The 18,038-nt window shown below is 45.5% G+C and overlaps 1 protein-coding gene across 1 annotated transcript in view; it reads left to right on the forward strand.

Moving 5' to 3' along the window:
- The window catches only part of DNAH9 (dynein axonemal heavy chain 9), a 609,139-nt gene that overhangs the window by 485,451 nt on the left and 105,650 nt on the right, over positions 1–18,038 (forward strand). The window contains exons 59-60 of the mRNA XM_019501495.1: positions 7,639–7,787; positions 10,549–10,676. Coding sequence (XP_019357040.1) covers positions 7,639–7,787; positions 10,549–10,676 — 277 coding nt within the window. The remainder of the gene's footprint in view (positions 1–7,638; positions 7,788–10,548; positions 10,677–18,038) is intronic.

Below are 18,038 nucleotides of genomic sequence, written 5' to 3' on the forward strand. Positions count from 1 at the left end.
TTTACGAGCACTTGTGGAGCTCTGGTGTGGTGCCAGAGGACTGGAAAAGGGCCAATGTGTTTCCCATTTTCAAAAAAGGGAGGAAGGAGGAAACTATAGGCCAGTTGGTCTTACCTTGATTCTGGGTAAGCTTTTGAGAGAATTATCCTGGTGCATGTCCACAAGGGGCCAGCAGGGGAGGTTATGCTTAGGGGCAACCAACATGGGTTCATTAGAGGTAGGTCCTGTCAGACCAGCCTGGTGACTTTCTATGACCAGGTCACAAAATCCTTAGATGCAGGGGTAGCAGTGGACGTAATCTTTCTGGACTTTAGGAAGGCCTTCAACACTCTCTCTCACCCCACTCTCTCTCTCACCCAATCCTCATTAAAAAACTGGGGGACTGTGGCATCAACACCTACACAGTCAAATGGGTTGCTAACTGGCTGGAGGGCCGCAACCAAAGAGTGGTGGTGGATGGGTCATTTTCGACCTGGAGGGATGTGGGCAGTGGGGTCCCCCAGGCCTCGGTCCTCGGACCTGCACTGTTCAACATCTTCATCAGTGAGTTGGACGAGGGGGTAAAAAGCACCCTGTACAAATTTGCTGATGACACTAAGATGTGGGGGGATGTGGGCATGCTAGAAGGGAGGAATAGGCTGCAATTAGATCTAGACAGGTTACAGGGGTGGGCCGATGAGAACAGGATGGGTTTCAACACAGACAAACGCAAGGTGCTGCACCTGCGGAGGAAGAACCAGCAGCATACCTATAGGCTGGGGAATTCCCTTCTTATCAGTGCAGAGGCAGAAAAGGTTCTTGGAATCATTATTGATGCCAAAATGAACATGGGCTGACAGTGTGGGGACGCGGTCAGGAAGACCAACCGCACCTTGTCATGCATCCACACATGCATCTCGAGCAGGTCTAAGGAGGTGATCCTCCCCCTCTATGCGGCACTGGTCAGGCCACAGCCAGAGTACTGTGTCCAGTTCTGGGCACCGCACCTCAGGAGTGATGTGGCCAGCATTGAGAGGGTCCAGAGGAGGGCCACTCACATGATCAGGGGGCAGCAGGGCAGGCCCTACGAGGAGAGGCTAAGGGACCTGAACGTGTTCAGCCTCCACAAGAGAAGGCTGAGGGGGTATCTAGTGGCCTCTTAGAAACTAGTCAGAGGGGACCAGAAGGGATTGGGGGAGTCCCTGTTCCCCCGAGCACTACCAGGTGTGACTAGAAATAATGGTCACAAACTGGCAGAGGGTAAATTCAGACTAGACATCAGGAGGCGCTACTTCACAGTCAGGGTGGCTAGGATCTGGAACCAACTTCCAAGCAAAGTGGTGCTGGCTGCTACCCTGGGGGTCTTTAAGAGGAGGCTAGACGAATACCTTGCTGGGGTCGTTTGACCCCAGTACTCTTTCCTGCCACGGCAGGGGGTCGGACTTGATGATCTGCTCAGGTCCCTTCCGATCCTACCAACTATGAAACTATGAAATCCTCATACCATAGCCAGCCCTGTTAGGATCTACACATGTGTTGCAACATGCTAAATAACTCTACCATAGGATCATACTTGTGTTTACAAGTACTAACCTGTGGCAGAGTTAATTAGTTTACTGCAACGTAATAGGGTTTCACATGTGGGTGCTAAGATATTTACTGCATAGCTAATTAGGCAGTTCTTTAGTAAACGTCTTGTGTAGATTCACCCAGCTCATTGAACCGTTGTTTCTCTCCAGCTTTGTTTCCTCCTGCCTTCTCCCTCCCATCCATACACACATATCTCTCTCTCTCTAAGCTGACCAGGAGGACAGCTTTAAAGGGAACACTATAGAAAAGACTGGATAATGCCTCACTGTGGTATGGCAGAGTGGTATGCTGAGAAGTCATAGAGATGCAGGTTCAAAGCTTTATGGGAGAAGGGGACCTAGAAGCTGTGTCCTACTGGGTGTGTCTACGCAAGATGCTACATCACCATAGCAATGAGCTACTGTGCCGTAGCTTGTTGGTATGGCGACATAGCGTTGCTGGGCATCAACCATGACACTGATGCTGCTGCACAGTAGCAATGAGATACTGCTTAATAGCTCATTTCTACTGTGCAGTAGTAGCTAAAAATAACCATGCAGCAATGGGACTGCACATTAACACCAGTTATTGCGCAGTCGTTTATTATTTGCTTAACAATTACTAAATGACTGCCCAGTCAGCCGCTCATGTAGTGTAGTGTAGTGTACTCTGGCCACTGGGTATGAAATGTGGGAAGGCTCTTCCCCTTTATCTAATACTTACTAACCATGCATTTTTGCCAGGCAGAATTATTTGACTTAGGCATGTCCAATACAGGAGCATACATAACCATGTACCGGAGGAAAGGCCGCAAGAGGGCGTAGCAACCCCCCTGGCTCTCCAGATATCTAGCTGACCTCCTGAGGCTAAAAAGAAAGGCCTACAAAGGATAGCAGATGGGATTCACCTCCAAAGAGGAATATTCTGCACTGGTCTGGTCCTGCAGGGAGCAAACCAGGAAAACCAAGGCTGCAGCTGAACTCCAACTAGCTTTGAATATCAAGGACAATAAAAAGTCATTTTTCAGATATGTGGGGAGCCGGAGGAAAATCAAGGGCAACATTGGACCCCTGCTGAACCAGATGGGAAAGCTGGCAACTGACGCCCAGGAAAAAGCCAACCTATTAAATGGGTACTTTGCATCAGTCTTTCATTAGTCTCATGGGACACCCATGCCCACTATGGGACAGGGAGTCCGGGTGAGAGAGATCCCGTGCCCTCCATCAATGCTGACCTCATAAAGGAACACCTTGAGAGGCTGGATACCTTCAAGTCAGCTGGCCCTGACAATCTACACCCCAGGGTACTCAAGGAGCTGGCGAGCATCAGAGCCCAGCCTCTGGCACAGATCTTTGAGAACTCCTGGCGCTCTGGTGTAGTGCCCAAAGACTGGAAGAAGGCCAATGTGGTGCCTATCTTCAAGAAAGGGAGGAACGTGGATCCAGCAAACTATAGGCCCATCAGCCTGACTTCTAACCCAGGGAAGATCTTAGAAAAGTTTATTAAAGAGGCCATCCTTAATGGACTGGCCAACACCAACATCCTAAGGGACAGCCAGCATGGGTTTGTTGCGGGTAGGTCTTGCTTGACCAATCTCATTTCCTTTTATGACCAGGTGACCTATCACCTGGACAAGGGAGAAGTGATTGATGTCATATATCTTAACTTCAAAAAAGCCTTCAATCTGGTATCCCATGATCACCTTTTGGCGAAACTGGCCAGTTGTGGCCTTGGGTCCACCACGATCTGGTGGCTGGGAAATTGGGTTTGTGGTCAGACTCAGAGGGTGGTAATTGATGGAAGTCAGTCGTCATGGTGCCCTGTGACCAGTGGGGTCCCCCAAGACTCTGTCCTTGGATCCATATTGTTCAACATCTTCATTAATGATGTGGACATTGGAGTCAGAAGCGGACTGGCCAAGTTTGACACCAAACTTTGGGGCAAAGCATCCACACCAGAAAACAGGAGGGCAATCCAGGCTGACCTGGACAAGCTCTGCAAATAGGTGGATGAGAACCTGATGGTGTTTAACACTGAAAAATGCAAGGTTCTCCACCTTGGGAGGAAAAACCTGCAGCATCCTTATAGGCTCGGCAGTGCTACGCTGGCTAGTACTAGGGAAGAAAGTGACTTGGGGGTCATCATTGACCACAACATGAACATGAGCCTGCAATGCGATGCTGTGGCTAGTGAAGCGAACAAAATGCTGGCTTGTATCCAAGCAAATCCCAGGACGTCGTTCTCCTCTTGTACTCAGCCTTGGTGAGGCCACAGCTGGAGTACTGCATCCAGTTTTGGGCCCCACAATTCAAAAAGGATACAGAGAAGCTTGAGAAAGTCCAGAGAAGAGCCACGCGCATAATCAGAGGTCAGAAAAACAGACCTTACTATGACAGGCTGAGATCTATGAGGCTCTTTAGCATGGAAAAGCGCAGGTTCAGGGGTGATCTGATGGCCACCTATAAGTTTATTGGGGTGACCATCAGTATCTGGGGGAACGTTTGTTCATCAGAGTGCCCCACGGGATGACAAGATTGAACGGTTATAAACTACTGCAAGACCATTCAGGCACCTACATTGAACACCTTCAGGAGTAAATTAGATGCTTATCTTGCTGGGATCCTATGATCCCAGCTGACTTCCTGCCCTTCGGGTGGGGGGCTGGACTCGATGATCTTCCGAGGTCCCTTCCAGCCCTAACGTCTGTGAAATCTGTGAAACCTGCCTGTGGGCCTGCCAAGCACATGTGCACGCTGATGTATCCACACTGCACAAGAAATAGTCACAAACTATGTGTAAGTGCCAGAAATGTCACTCTAAGGTAAGTCTATATGAGACGCTTTACAGCACAGTAGACTAATCTTCTGCACAGTAAGGCATCACTAGGTAACTGTGTGCTGAACTACTGAGTGGTAAAATTGGCTAATGTGCAGTATATCTGCTACCTGTATTTACAGGTAGTAGATTTACTATGCATGGGCTAAGTTGCTGTAGTGCCTGCATAGATGCTGACTGAGAGCAAATTTGCTCCCAGGGGGCCAGCCTCCTGCAAGGGGCAGAGCTGGGAGTCCCTCCAGCCATGGGACAGAGACAGCTCTTTAGCAGTTCTTGGCTGGCCTTTAGACCCCTAGGTTGACCTCTGGGGCCTGGGCTAGCTGATGCCTGCCCTGGCCACTATGTACTGGTGTGGTGGGCACATGCTGGCTGCAGCAGTACTGCAGAACCCCAGCCTAACCCCAAGGTTTGTGTTAGCTACTCCCTGGCCCCAGAACACCATGTCCCTGTGCTGTGGGCATGTGCCAGCTCCAGCAACCCTGCAGACCACTGGCCTGACACTCAGGACCTGTGCCTGCAGCTGCCTGGCCCCTGGGCAGCACCCCACTTTGCTCTGGGTATGTGCCCAGACCTGATGGCACCCAAAGTCCCTGTCAGCCTGAGTCTGCCCCCTGCCAGACTAAACCTGTCCCCTGGCACCTGAGGAGCTGCATCCAGAACTGGCAGCTCCCCCTGTCTGCTGCAGGAGTTCACAGCAGGGCAGGAGCAGGCATAGATCTGATTAATCCTATAGGCTAGGAACAGGCATTCAAAAAGCCTGAGCCTGAATTGATTATCAGGTTACTCTAACCTGGCTAGGCTAAATCAGTTTGGTAACCACACAGACATCCCAGAAATGCAGGCACATGCCTACAGTGGCTTAGGTTAGAAGCCGGGCGGGGGGAGGGGGTGGCGTTAAAGCAGCCCTCCCTTCCTTCCACAGTACTGAGCTGAGGGGGAAAGGGGGTGGCCAGGCCCAGCAGGGAACTGATAACAGTGTTTATGACCCTTAACTCAGTGTTTATCACCACATTAAGAAAACAACAGAGGGACATTACCAGCTACCTGTTGGTTATTTTACCAGTATGTGGTCTGCTAGCTAATACATAGACAGCTCCTCAAGAAGGCAGAGGTGAGGGGGAGGGGTGTGTGCTGCTTAGGAGGGAGTGTTGAGGGGAAGGGGGGAGCATCCTGCAAGTCTCTGGAGCTGCAGCCAGGGAGCAGAGGCCAGCCCTGATGTGGAACAGAGAGCCCCTCCCAGTCCAGAGAGTGTGCTGGGGGAGTCTAATTTATCTTAAACAAGCAAGGGGTCTGGTGCAGACATTGCATAAGCCCGTTTGAGCCAAATCAGTTAAGTCTGATACTACATTCAACCAGGTTTCTCAAACCAGTTTCAGCCATTTTCAAAATGGTTTATGTGCACTGAACAGCTGTTCTGTTACAGGTTTAAACCAGGTTCTGATCACTTAAACTGGTTTATGTGTAATGTCTGTCACTAGCTGTAAGGAGAAAATCCACTCCCAACAGGATGCATATGTAGATGCCTTCCCAAGGCTGGTTTACCATGCAGTAAATTACTGTGCAGTAAATCTAAATAACATTAATTACATGTATAGACACACCCATGAAGCTGTAAAAATGCCACTTAGGTGCATACAGGATGCTAGAATTCCACCCTTAGGTATTCCAGAACAAACGGGCAATTTTATCCATTATGACACTGAAAACAATACCTATTTACTTACTGAATGTAATTAACCCTCCATTTACCAAAAGAGAGCCTTTCTGTGTTGCTTAGTTGAATTACTTTCTGTGTAGTTAACTTCCTTTTCATTTCTGAACAGTGATATGCATGGTTTCCTCTCTGTGTATGCATTTCTTACCAGGAAGAAAATGAGGCTTCACTTCAGATGGAAAAGGTGTAAAATAAAAATGAAAAGACATGAAGTGCACAAACTGGTGCTTTCATGTGGGGCAATCAGAAAGACTTGGGGGAGGGGGTGGGACACGAAAGTATCAAATTGGGAGAGGAGCTAGAAATCAGGAGAGAAAAAGGGATGAGGGAGGAAATTGTGTGTGTGTGTGTGAGAAAAGGAAAAAACAAAAGCATAGAAATAAACTAAGGACTAGGGACCTTTGGAAGCCAATGACAAGATGGCAAAAATAGCCAGATACTGTTCTACCTATGGGATGCCTCTGGACATTAACACCTAAATGCAATTGTATTCTGTCTTGCTCTAACCTCTGAAAAAAACGTTAACACAAAAGGCCATGAGTCCTTCTCTTTACTTCTTTTTGTGACTTAGTTTTAAAGACTAAGATGAGGGCATTTTACAAAAGTGGACATTTTGACAGTCTTTCACATAAGTGCCCTGTGCTGGAAACTTACAGGGCTGTAGATTCAAGCTATCTCTGGCTGTGTCTACACGAGATGCTGACTGTATAGTAGTCATGAGCTATTGTGCAGTCAGCAACATGAAAAATCTGTTTAGCAGCACTGCTGCACACTAGCTCCAGTTACTGGGAAGTCATTTAGTACTTATTTATACAAGTGCTACATGACTACACAGTAATGACTGCATAGCCAGTGTCTCATGTAGACATGGCCTCTGGGTACAGGAGGCACATCTAAAGTCTTCAGCTGCATAGCAGGGTTGACTGAGGTATAAGCAGTCAGTCTTAGTGATTCATGCTAAGACAGGTGCTTATCAAAGTGAAAGCCAATGTCAAAGCTGGGTATCAGTTCAAGTTCTACAACATCAGGGTTGTGGTCAAAGCAGACAGTCAATCCAAGGCAGTAACAAGTTTTAACTGGAATCAGAGCAGAAGGGTACTAAGTAGCTAAATCAAGTAATGCTGCTGAGGGGCAAGGCCCTGCAGGAAGTTGGGAAAGTTTTATAGCCCCCCAATCATGTGCTTTCAGCTCCCATTGGGTGTACACTGAGCTGGAGTTGGTAACTGGCCAGCCACCTGGTAGGCCTGTGGTCTGGACTTCTACCTATGGGTACTAGAGTTCCAGGTTCAAATCATAAGGATCCCTATATTGCTGCTTCCTGGATAGTGCCTAAACCAAATGTTTTATCTGTTAGTGTAAACCATTGCAGGACTGCTCTCTTCACTCTGCATCTAACACCTTCTAGTTATGAGTTTTGTGCGGCAACAGTTTAGGGTACTTACCCTTGTCCAGGTACAAGCATACTATACAATGCTGTGCACCTTCCCACCCAGAACATGCATGTACATATATGTATATATGTATGTTGTTGTTTTTGGCAGGGATTTTGTTGAAGAAAAGCTTGGGAGTAAATATACAATAGGAAGATATCTGGATTTTGCCATATCCTATGAGGAGTCAGGACCTGCAACCCCAGTGTTCTTCATCCTGTCCCCTGGTGTTGATCCTCTGAAGGATGTGGAGAAACAAGGTAAACAAGTGATGCCTCCCAATGGACAACAGCATAATTTTATTTTTTATTATTTATCTTCTATGTCTTTATCTTGGCGTGAAACTACTTACCTTGCTCTTGTTTCCATATGGAAAAACTTAAAAACAGATAATGATGGGAGAATGCGTTTTATAATTTTGTGAATGTTCACCTAAAATTTAGTTTGAACTTGTATCTTCCATACATTATCTAGAACGTCAGTAATGTCCACACTGCTGTGGCATGAGTTTTTCCTCATACAACCTATAATTTACATAGAGTTTTAATATTACCACCAATAGCTAAAAATAGTAACTTTTCCTATAACATTTTCCCAGAAAGAATTTCCAATATTTGATCTCTGCTCTGTAAGCAGTGAAGGCTAGTGCAATCTGGTCATTACAGAACAAAATGAGCTTCTATAAAGATGCTCCATTTGATAAAACATTGCTTTCAGTAACATCCTGGACTGCTACAGTCTGTATATGTTCTCTAAAGCTTCTGACCATGAAGGATTCTCATTCTGTTGTCTTAGATCAGTTGGATTCAGAAACTGTCTTAACCCTTAAAGTATTTTTATCCTTGAAGGCACAGTAGCAAGGTAAAGCACGAGTCAGGTTTCCTGGAGATACCTGTTGGCACCCCTGCCTGTGATAAAAGCTGTCCTCAAATCGTTGTAGTTAGTTCCTTCTAGATTGTGGTAGGAAAAGGCATTCTCTGCACCCCCACCCCCCACCCCCAGCCATAGTGCCAGCTCAGCTCTGGATTGCAGTCATGTTAATCAGCTCTGATCCTTTCTCTTTTTTGGACCTACCTTCCTGTGTATGTGCCATTTAGGTATATAAAACAAAATAGCATTTAGGCCTAAGTGGTTATTGGCAGAGTAGAGCATGGAACTTGGTTCTCATAAGTCCTAAGCTAGCATCTATCACATCCTTCTCTGTAGCTTTAAAGCCTACAGATAAATGGCCCACCTGAAAGAGCTATAACCCTTGAAAGTCTTGGAGGATTATGCATTGCTAATTGATGTTATTATGTGCTTTGACACTAGGAAAGAGGAAATTATAATTTTCTCTACTGAGTGGCCCCATCTACATGAGATGCTGACTGCATGGTCATTACGGTGCAGTCATTTAGTATTTGTATAAATAAGTGCTAAATGACTGCTCAGTAACTGGAGTTACTGCATAGTAGCATTGCTGAATAGCTTTTTCATGACACTGACTGTGCAGTACTTTGTTAGTACTGTGTAGTAGCATTGCATCATGCTTCCTGCCGTGCAACACTACTGCACAGTATTCTTGAACTACTGCACAGTCTGCATCCTATGTAGATGTGGCCAGTGAAAAAAAAGAGTGAATGTTGTACTCAAATACTAATGTATGTTGTAAACTGCTACCCCTTAGGATCAGAGTCAGGGAGACTCCCTCTTAGATTCAGTTCTGGCAAGCTGCATAGAAAAAGATATATGCTTTGGGCTACAGGCAGGCCAAAGAGGTTTTATAACAGGTAAGGGACAATCTAAACACCACAATAATTCTCTGGTGTGAGAGCAGTGGTAACTAAAATGCACATCACATCTTTATGTCTGATGTTCACTATGGTGACCGTTTTCTGTAAATTGCCAGTGGATTTTTTTTTGATGTAACCGAGGTCACATTTGTGTTGAAGGCTGAGGGCTTACTGTCTTGTGTTGTCTGAGAGAATATATTTGTCTTCCTGAGTTGCAGGAACTGGGTACAAAGACATATTCAATGGGTGCATCTACATGGGTGCTCAACTGTACAGTTGTTAATGTGCAGTTCCAGCAGTGCATGGGTCATTTCTAACCCTACTGTATAGTAGCAACAAGCAAGTAGCTTCGGTGTCATGGTTTGCACCCACTGATGCTTTGTAGCCATAGTGATGAGCTATATCACTGTAGCTCATTACTACGGAGATGTAACATTTCGTGTAGACACTCCCAGTGTGCAGTCCTTCCTCCAGAACAGCCCTTCCTATGAAGACCTGCTATTGCCGCATTGGGCACAGAAATACTATATGATGTACAGTACAAGGCACCAGCACTGACTTCATTTCAGCTACCTTTTAAGAAATGAAAGTAACCTAAAAACTTTGCTAGTTATATTGTGGATTAGCAGACTGAATTTCTCCACTAAATGTATGGTTCAAAGCTTATTTAATCAGCAGGAAATTACTTTAATTTAATATAATTTAAAATGCATTTTAATACAAGGTTACAGGAGAGTAATATTTTTAAATAAAGCTATTTTTCAATAATCACCCTTTGTGCTAGTGGGCACGTTTACACGTGCGCTTTGATGCTCAGTAGATGATTTTGCTGTGTATTAAAGCATCACATAGAAAAGTGACATTACACTAATGCTCAGTAAAACAGTCTACTATGCATTAAACATCACTAAAAGGCATGCAAAGGTGCTATTGCACATTAGTGCAGCCTAATGTGCATTAATTTAGTACCTCACATTGGAGGTACTAAATTTAATGTGCTTTAGAAAAGCATATTAATGCACATGTAGATGTGCCCAGTGTCATACTTCAATTAAAGGTAGTTTAGAAGAAGCTAGTGCTGTTTTCCATGCCTTGATAAAAAGTGCTTTAGAAATAAGATAATTATTCAGAAGTCTTGATAAGCATGAACTGTGCCTTGTTCTTACTGTGAGAAATCGACTATATACCCCTTTCTGGTTAAAAAAAGAAAAAGAAAAAAAATGCTTCATTTTTTGCATTTTTCTTTTAGGGAAAAAACTGGGTTACACGTTTGACAACAGGAATTTCCACAATGTTTCCCTTGGACAAGGTCAAGAAGTAGTAGCAGAGCAAGCCCTAGACCTAGCTGCAAAGGAGGGTCACTGGGTTATTCTTCAGGTATGTACCCTTCAAAATAATTCTCACTTTTAGAAGTAGGCCAAATCATGCCAAGGGCAGATGTGGCATAGGTATATTGAGCTGATTCTACTAATTCTGGCTTGGCTATTCGCTACCTCTGCAGCTTTTATTGCTATTGGCTGTTCCAGATGCAATGGCAACAGTTAAATGAGTATGGAGATGCACATCCTTCTACAGTAGCTTCTTCAAACCACAGGCACATTAATGGAGACCCTTTGAGGGAAACCTATACAGCATGTTTGTGCTTCAGAACTGTCATTTCAGTGCCTTTCACCAGCTCTCAGTTCACTTTACTGAGGGGAGCAGGCAGGGATGGAGCCCCGTGCCTCCCCCCCACATTCTGGTCTCACTCCCTGCTTCCCTCTTGCTGCTGGGGTCCAGGCCCACTTCCCTCACTGCCCCCAAGGAGAAGTCAGGCTGCTGTGGTGGGGGGTGAGCAGTGGGCCCAGTCCAACCCAGCAGCAGACAGGGGACAGGAGGAGTGGGCTCAGGACCAACACAAGGGAGGAGGATGGGACAGGAATGGACCTGGGCCCGAGGGGAGGAGGAGACCCACTCTTCCCCTCCCCCCAGTGCTGCCGCATTTCCCCAGGCTCCTTCTTCCCCCCACCACAGCGGTGGGCTCACTTCTCCCCCCACTCCTCAATGCCGGACCCGGGCCCAGTCTCCACCTTCTGCTTGGGATCAAGGACCACTCCCCCATTCCCTGCCATGGCAATAGTGGGAGGGCAAGAGCATGTTCAGGCCCACTCCACCCTTCCCAGGCCTGCTACCCACCCATGCCAGGGCTGCGGCCACTCCCCCTCTGCCACTTGGGGTCCAGGCCCACACCACCCTGCAGCACAGTCGGCTCCAGGGTACAGGGTTGGCGAATGAAGATAGCTCCTTTCCCCACCACATTGGGCCTGCTCCTGCCCCCACTGCTGGATTCTGGAATCCAAGCCCAGATCAGGGACAGTGATTCAGTTTGTTGATTCAGATCACTGTCCTTGATTTGATCCAGCCAAATCTGAATCTGAAGATTTGATGCTGATTCAGTGAATCAGCAATTTGGACACAGACACAGCTTTAAAAGTTTTTTCTATGTACCTTGAGGTAGCAGGCATGGCTCGTGATCCCTGCGATGTTGGGGTGCATGGAGCGTCCCACAGGAGTGTGGGGGGCCCTCCATGTGCTCAGCAGTGAACGTGGAAGCGGACTGGAAGTACTTCCAGTCCATTTCCAGGTCTGCCAAAATAATTTTGGGAACTGCAAAGGGTTTGTGAGCAATGCCGTTATTCATCTGTTCTACCCCAAACCAAGCGAATCAGAGGTATCAAGCTCCTTCTAAGGGTTTTAAGTATTGATATTCCTCCATCAGCATCTCCTTTGGTTGTTACAGCCATCCACAAAGTGTCTAAATGGACACTAAAGATGCACTAAGAGTGAGATTACACAATTACAATTACCTTGAAGTGGATACCTGTATTGTTGCTCTTCTGATTAAGATTCTGTGTCAGACACCCATTTGTCTTTCATTTCTCTCTTAGAGGTTGAAGAATTTACAGTTTTTGAAGGCATGCTGCAGGCTATATAAAGCTCTCACAAAAATGAGCTCAAAATTAAAGAAACATTTTTAGAGTATCTCACAACTAAATATTTGATACGGTTCAGAAAGGCAGGTTTCCCCAAGCTTACTTCCTAAGAAGAAAGATATTGTGGGGGGTTTCTACACAAGAGGCTTTACTGACCAGCAGACTAATCTACACATGCACAGCATTTAGTGTGTAGTAAATTAGTCCACTGCACAGTTAGCTATTACCTGGAAATACAGGTAGTAAACTTGCGTGTATAGATGCCAGTTGAGAGCAAATATGTTACCAGTCAGAAGGGGAACAGCTCCCACCCTGCCCCCAGCTGCTTGGGGAAGCACTGCTGGGCAAAGGTCTTGTCTCCATGTGCCCAGGGCCGGGAGAGTTCTTCAGTGGCAGCTGTCTCCCTGCCCCAGGCACATCAGGAACCTTCCCAATGTGTATGGGGCAAGGAGACAGCTGCCGCTGCAGCTGGCAGAGCTCACTTGGCCCCATACACATAAGGACTGGCCCTGTGCTCCCTGACAGCCCCTGGGCCAGCACCCTAGAGAAGACTGGAGCTCCCCCTGGCTGCTTCAGGGGGACATAGCAAGGTAAGAGCAGCCCTGTACCCAGCTGCTCCTGTTGAGAGCAGATTTGCTCCCAACAGGGAGCACGTGTGTTCTGTCAGTTTCTTCCACTTGTCTTGCCTGTCCTGTCTTCAGTTAGAACCACCTCTCATATATATCTACAAAACATAGCACAGTAAGGCTTCAGTCCCACTTGTTAGTAGCAGTAGTAGGAAGAGGAGGAGGAATCAGAAGGAGAAGAATAGATGATACAACATTATCTATAGAAATGAAGTCTGAACATTTCTTGTGTTGCAAGAATTGCTGGCTGAATTGCAGTGCCTTGTGCTATGTAGATTGGGTGTGGATCCTATGGAGCTCATCTGGCTTTAAAATGGATCCTTTATTATCCTCTCCAGTTCTCTTCCCACAGAAATCCTTCTAGCATGTATGTATGAAATCAGGCTTTGCAAAGGTATTAGTAGGTGGTGAAGTTTGTTAGTTGCCCCCAGAACTACCATGTCTTAAATCAGCTTTCTCAGTCCTTTGACCATATCAGTCTACTAGTTGATATAGTTGATAAAAGAGAAAATAGTTTCCATAATTCATTTAGACTTTAAATACACCTTTGAAGAATTCTACGCGGAGGGGCTATTAAGAAAAAGTTCCAAGTTCTTGAAATAAGAGTTAAAGTACTGTTATGGGTCAGAAACTAGCTAAGAAAAGGATGGGTTGTCTATATTGCAGGTAAGATCACAGCATGTGTACACATGTTTGAGCTAGCTCTAATTTGGCTAGCTCTGGTACCAACCACAGTGAATCTGAAGAATCATGGGCTTCAGCTTGAGGTATAGAGAGCCACCGAGGACTATAAGTGTAGTGATAATTGGGTTCAGTAAACACAGGCATACCTGAATGAGAAGAACTAAACTACAAATGTTAATTGTAGAGCAGTAGGCTAACCTCTGCAAGCCATTTGTCTTTAATTCCCTGAGGAACCATGTCCCAATTCCCAACTCTTCTAAATTAGGACGCATCCCTAAATTATAACTTTGATCACTACATATCTTCCCACTTAACAATAACTACAAAAAAATCAATTAGCATCTATCTGCAGAGGAGAGGTTACTAGCATGTCATTCTGAACTGGCTACATGGTAGAACCCAGAGAGTTCTCATGAACGGATCTGTGTCATCCTGGCGCAAAGTGGCCACTGGTGTCCCTCAGGGGTCTGTGCTTGGACCAGTGCTTTTGAACATATTTATCAATGATTGGATGGGTGAGTGAAAAGCTCACTGGGCAGGTTTGCGGATGACACCAAGTTATGGGGCAGTGTGATCATGCCAGATGATAGGTTGCAGATACAGACAGACCTGGACAGGCACGAGAGTTGGGCAGACCAGAACCAGATGAAGTTTAACACTTCCAAGTGTAAGGTACTCCATCCGGGGGCAAACAATCCTCAACATACATATAGACTTGGTGGTGACAACTTGACTTGCACCATGGCTGAAAGGGGCATAGGGATAATGATCGACCATCATATGAATATGAGCCATCAGTGCAAGGCAGCAGTCAGCAGGGCAAACAACACGCTGGCATGCATCAACCGATGTATCTTGTGTAAAATTAAGGAAGTGATACTCTTGCTGTACTCAGCAATGGTGAGACCACAGTTGGAGTACTGCATCCAGTTCTGGGCACTGCACTTCAATAAAGATGTAGAAAAACTTGAGAGGGTCTAGAAAAGACTAAATTAGGATGCATCTCTAAATTATAACTTCGATCACTACACATCTTCCCACTTAACAATAACTACAAAAAAAGTCAACTAGCACCCATCTGCAGAGGAGAGGTTACTAGCATGTCATTCTGAACTGGCTACATGGTAGGACCCAGAGAGTTCTCATAAACGGGTCTGTGTCGTCCTGGCGCAAAGTGGCCAGTGGTGTCCCTCAGGGCCCCGTGCCCCCACTCACTCCCCTGTGGATCCCCACTTCCGGGTTTGCTGCCAAGCATCCTGGGGAGCCCCCTGCACTTCTATGGGACACTTGATCCACCCTGGCACTGCAGTATTCATGAGCCGCCTGCTACCTAGAGGTATGTAGAAAAAACATTTAAAGCTGTCTCTATGTCCGAATCGCTGAATCTTTCTGAATCTCTCCGAATTGATTCAGAGGGTTCCGATTCGGTTCAGAGGGATTAAAGGGTTCTCTGGTTTGATTCAGATTCGGAGATTGAGATTTGGCCACCAAATTGGGCTGAATCTCTGCTGAATCGAATCAGGGACTAAAGCTTCACACAGGCCTACTGAGGAGCTCACTTACTGATGATCTGGTTCTTTTTTCAATTTAATGTAGGAACAGTCGGTTGAGAATAGCCCATGTCTACCTTTTCTTTTAGGTCTTGAGAGCTCTCTGGGAGTGCTCATTGATCTCAACGATTACCCCTTAAAAATTATCCCTAGTCTTTAACAATTATTCCTTCTGTTATTGAAAATTCATGCCTATAGTAATAATCTGTTAAAAGCTCTACTGCAGTCACTGTTGTCTTCTGGCCCCTCTAACTATCATTTCTTTCAGGAGTCCCAAGGAATTATCTTTCACTCTTTCTGGTTTTATTTGCTGCAGTTTCCTATCTGTGACTTGATAATTAAATCTACATAAACTTGCACCTCTGTCTTAAAGGTATTTACTGGTTCCACAGGGGCATATATAGCTCTAGAGAGTGCATTTACACTAAAGCTTAATTTACCTAATTTACAGCTAAATCATACATTCGCAGCTTGAGCATCATTCTCTGAATCCTCAAAGTACAATTATTTAATGGCTTGCTAAACAGTTCCACATACAGAGTCTGACCATAGATATATTGGTTAAATCTCCCACAGGCAAACAATATTCCTAGTAACTCCTTCTCAACCTGTACTTATCCTGTTTCTGACTCTGTCATCCATCTGGATGCATAGGCCACTGATTGCCAATAATCATGATCATACTTTTGCAAAATCACTATACCAACCCTCAGCTATGAGACATACACTAAAATTTTTATAGGTTTTCCAGGAGTACAAAATTTGAGATGGGCTCTTGCATCAACTCTTGTTTCAAGGCAGCCCATCATTCCTTCTGTCCATCGTTCCAGCAATATTTATTTTCATTCTCAGAGTATCTTCAATGACATTGTATTTACTGCCAAATTAGATATACATTTGCCCAGATCAGCCTGTGCCTTCATGGTTTCTGCTGCCTTGCAAATCTGGATAGTCTTTTCTAGGAACAAGTCTCCTTCTTACAACAGACTTTTTGTAACATAGTGCCTGCAATGCCACAAATAACCCTTTTTTTTTTTTGTTTTGCCTCCCTCCACCCTTTTTATCCTGAGGAAGCATGAAGCTACATTTCTCTTGACTTCCTAGCATAGTGCTCAGACTACTATATCACAGGTCAGGCACCTCTCTGGTACTCTTTTTGCAAATGTTTCTTACATTAACTACTCATTGAATGAAATGGATGGAAAACAATGCAGTACAGACATTTTTGTCTCACTGGGAGCAAAGGTCCAGGCATTCCAGGCCTTAGATCAGAGGTGGGCAATTATTTCAGCTGGAGGGCCACTTAATGAGTTTTGGTGAGCTGTTAAGGGCTGCACACATAAAATCTTTCAGAAGATATCATTTTAACAAGTTAAAGATAAAAAAACAAATCATATATTAAAAATCAAACATGAATAACATAATTTAATTTTATCTCAATATATTTGAGATATCTCCTAAATATTTTTGTTCTGATTTATGTGGGTTTTTAGTAACGTATAAAGAGGTGATTGCATAATATCTCAAAATAATGTCTTACTCTTGTATATTGTGTGTGGGTACAGGGAGAGCTGTATATGGGAGGCCTGTGGGGGAATAGGTGTGTGTGTAGGGGATGCAGGGTGGTGTGCATGGACTAGGTCCTGGAAGCTGGCCAGGGATGGGGGAGAGGGAGTGGGAGAGCCAGTGGGTGCATGCAGTAGAGCTCTACCAGGTGATGCAGTTGCAGGTGCTGGTGCAGTTCCCCCTACAGTCTGGTGCATGGCTACCCCTGCGGCACTCTGCATGGGGCTGAGCCTCACCTGCTTCTACCCACGATAACCTGCATTGTGCACCAACTACCTGCAGTAGCCAGGCCCAGCCTCAGCCCTGGCCCTAGCTCCGCTTTCTGGTGGGGTTGCCTTCCACCCACTTGGCTGGCAGCCCACAGGTCGCTGCTTATTGTGCCAGGTGGGCAGAGTGAGTGGAAAGCAGTTTGTGGCTGGAGCCCCACACACTGGGGTAGGAGCCACCTGGCTGTAATTTCTGCCCCTCCCCCCACTTCCCCACTATACCTGAAGTGTAGCAGGAGGAGGAGGAGCCACTGGAGGTATGAGGAGCCAAGCAGTACCTGGGCAGCTGTAGCTGCACTGGAAGCAGCACTACTGGAAAGCTGTGTGTGCTGGCCAAGGATGGGGGCAGGAGCGGGTGGGGCTCATCCCCATGCATTGGGATGTGGGGCCATATTTTGCTCACCCCTGTTTTAGATGTTAGTACACATCCACAAAAGGTGCACATACATACCAGGATATATGCCTGAACAGTGCATATCCTAATGTGCTTGTTCTGTCAATATGCACATACAGCAGGGGTAACAGAGTTGCTGTCTGTGTGTAAATGTGAGTTTGGCATTTACACAGCTAAAAACTGTCACTTAGATGTGATATAGAGAAATAAACTTCCACCTCAGTCCTGACTTATTCAAAGAATCTTTCATGAGTTCAAAATATGGTGGAGAAAAATACATATTGTAAAGCTACGAAATACCCTCAGATGGTTCTATGACTTATAGAACTGAAAAAGATTGAAAACTGGTGCAACATACACTATGAGAAATATAACTGAATATGTTTCCTCCTGGCTGCTGGGAAAGGCTCATTCTTTGGAACAGTTTCCAAATTTCCCTTGAGAGTTATAAATCACCTTTGCAAACCTCTTTTTCTATGAAAAGGTGCCATAGGTGCCATGTTTTATGAAAAATACTTATTTACTTATTTCTTTTGTGGGAGTGTTCTTCTGACCAAGGCTATGAATCCTTAACGTTAACAAATGTTCTACTGCTTGCAATCTTTGTTCGCCTCCTTTAATGTAATGTTTAATAATTATAACAAGAAAGAAAAATTAGTAATAGAATTTCTGGAGTCTCTT

This window comes from Gavialis gangeticus, unplaced genomic scaffold (assembly GCF_001723915.1).
Source record: "Gavialis gangeticus isolate Ggan-Ray unplaced genomic scaffold, GavGan_comp1, whole genome shotgun sequence".
NCBI classification, from domain to species: Eukaryota; Metazoa; Chordata; order Crocodylia; family Gavialidae; genus Gavialis; species Gavialis gangeticus.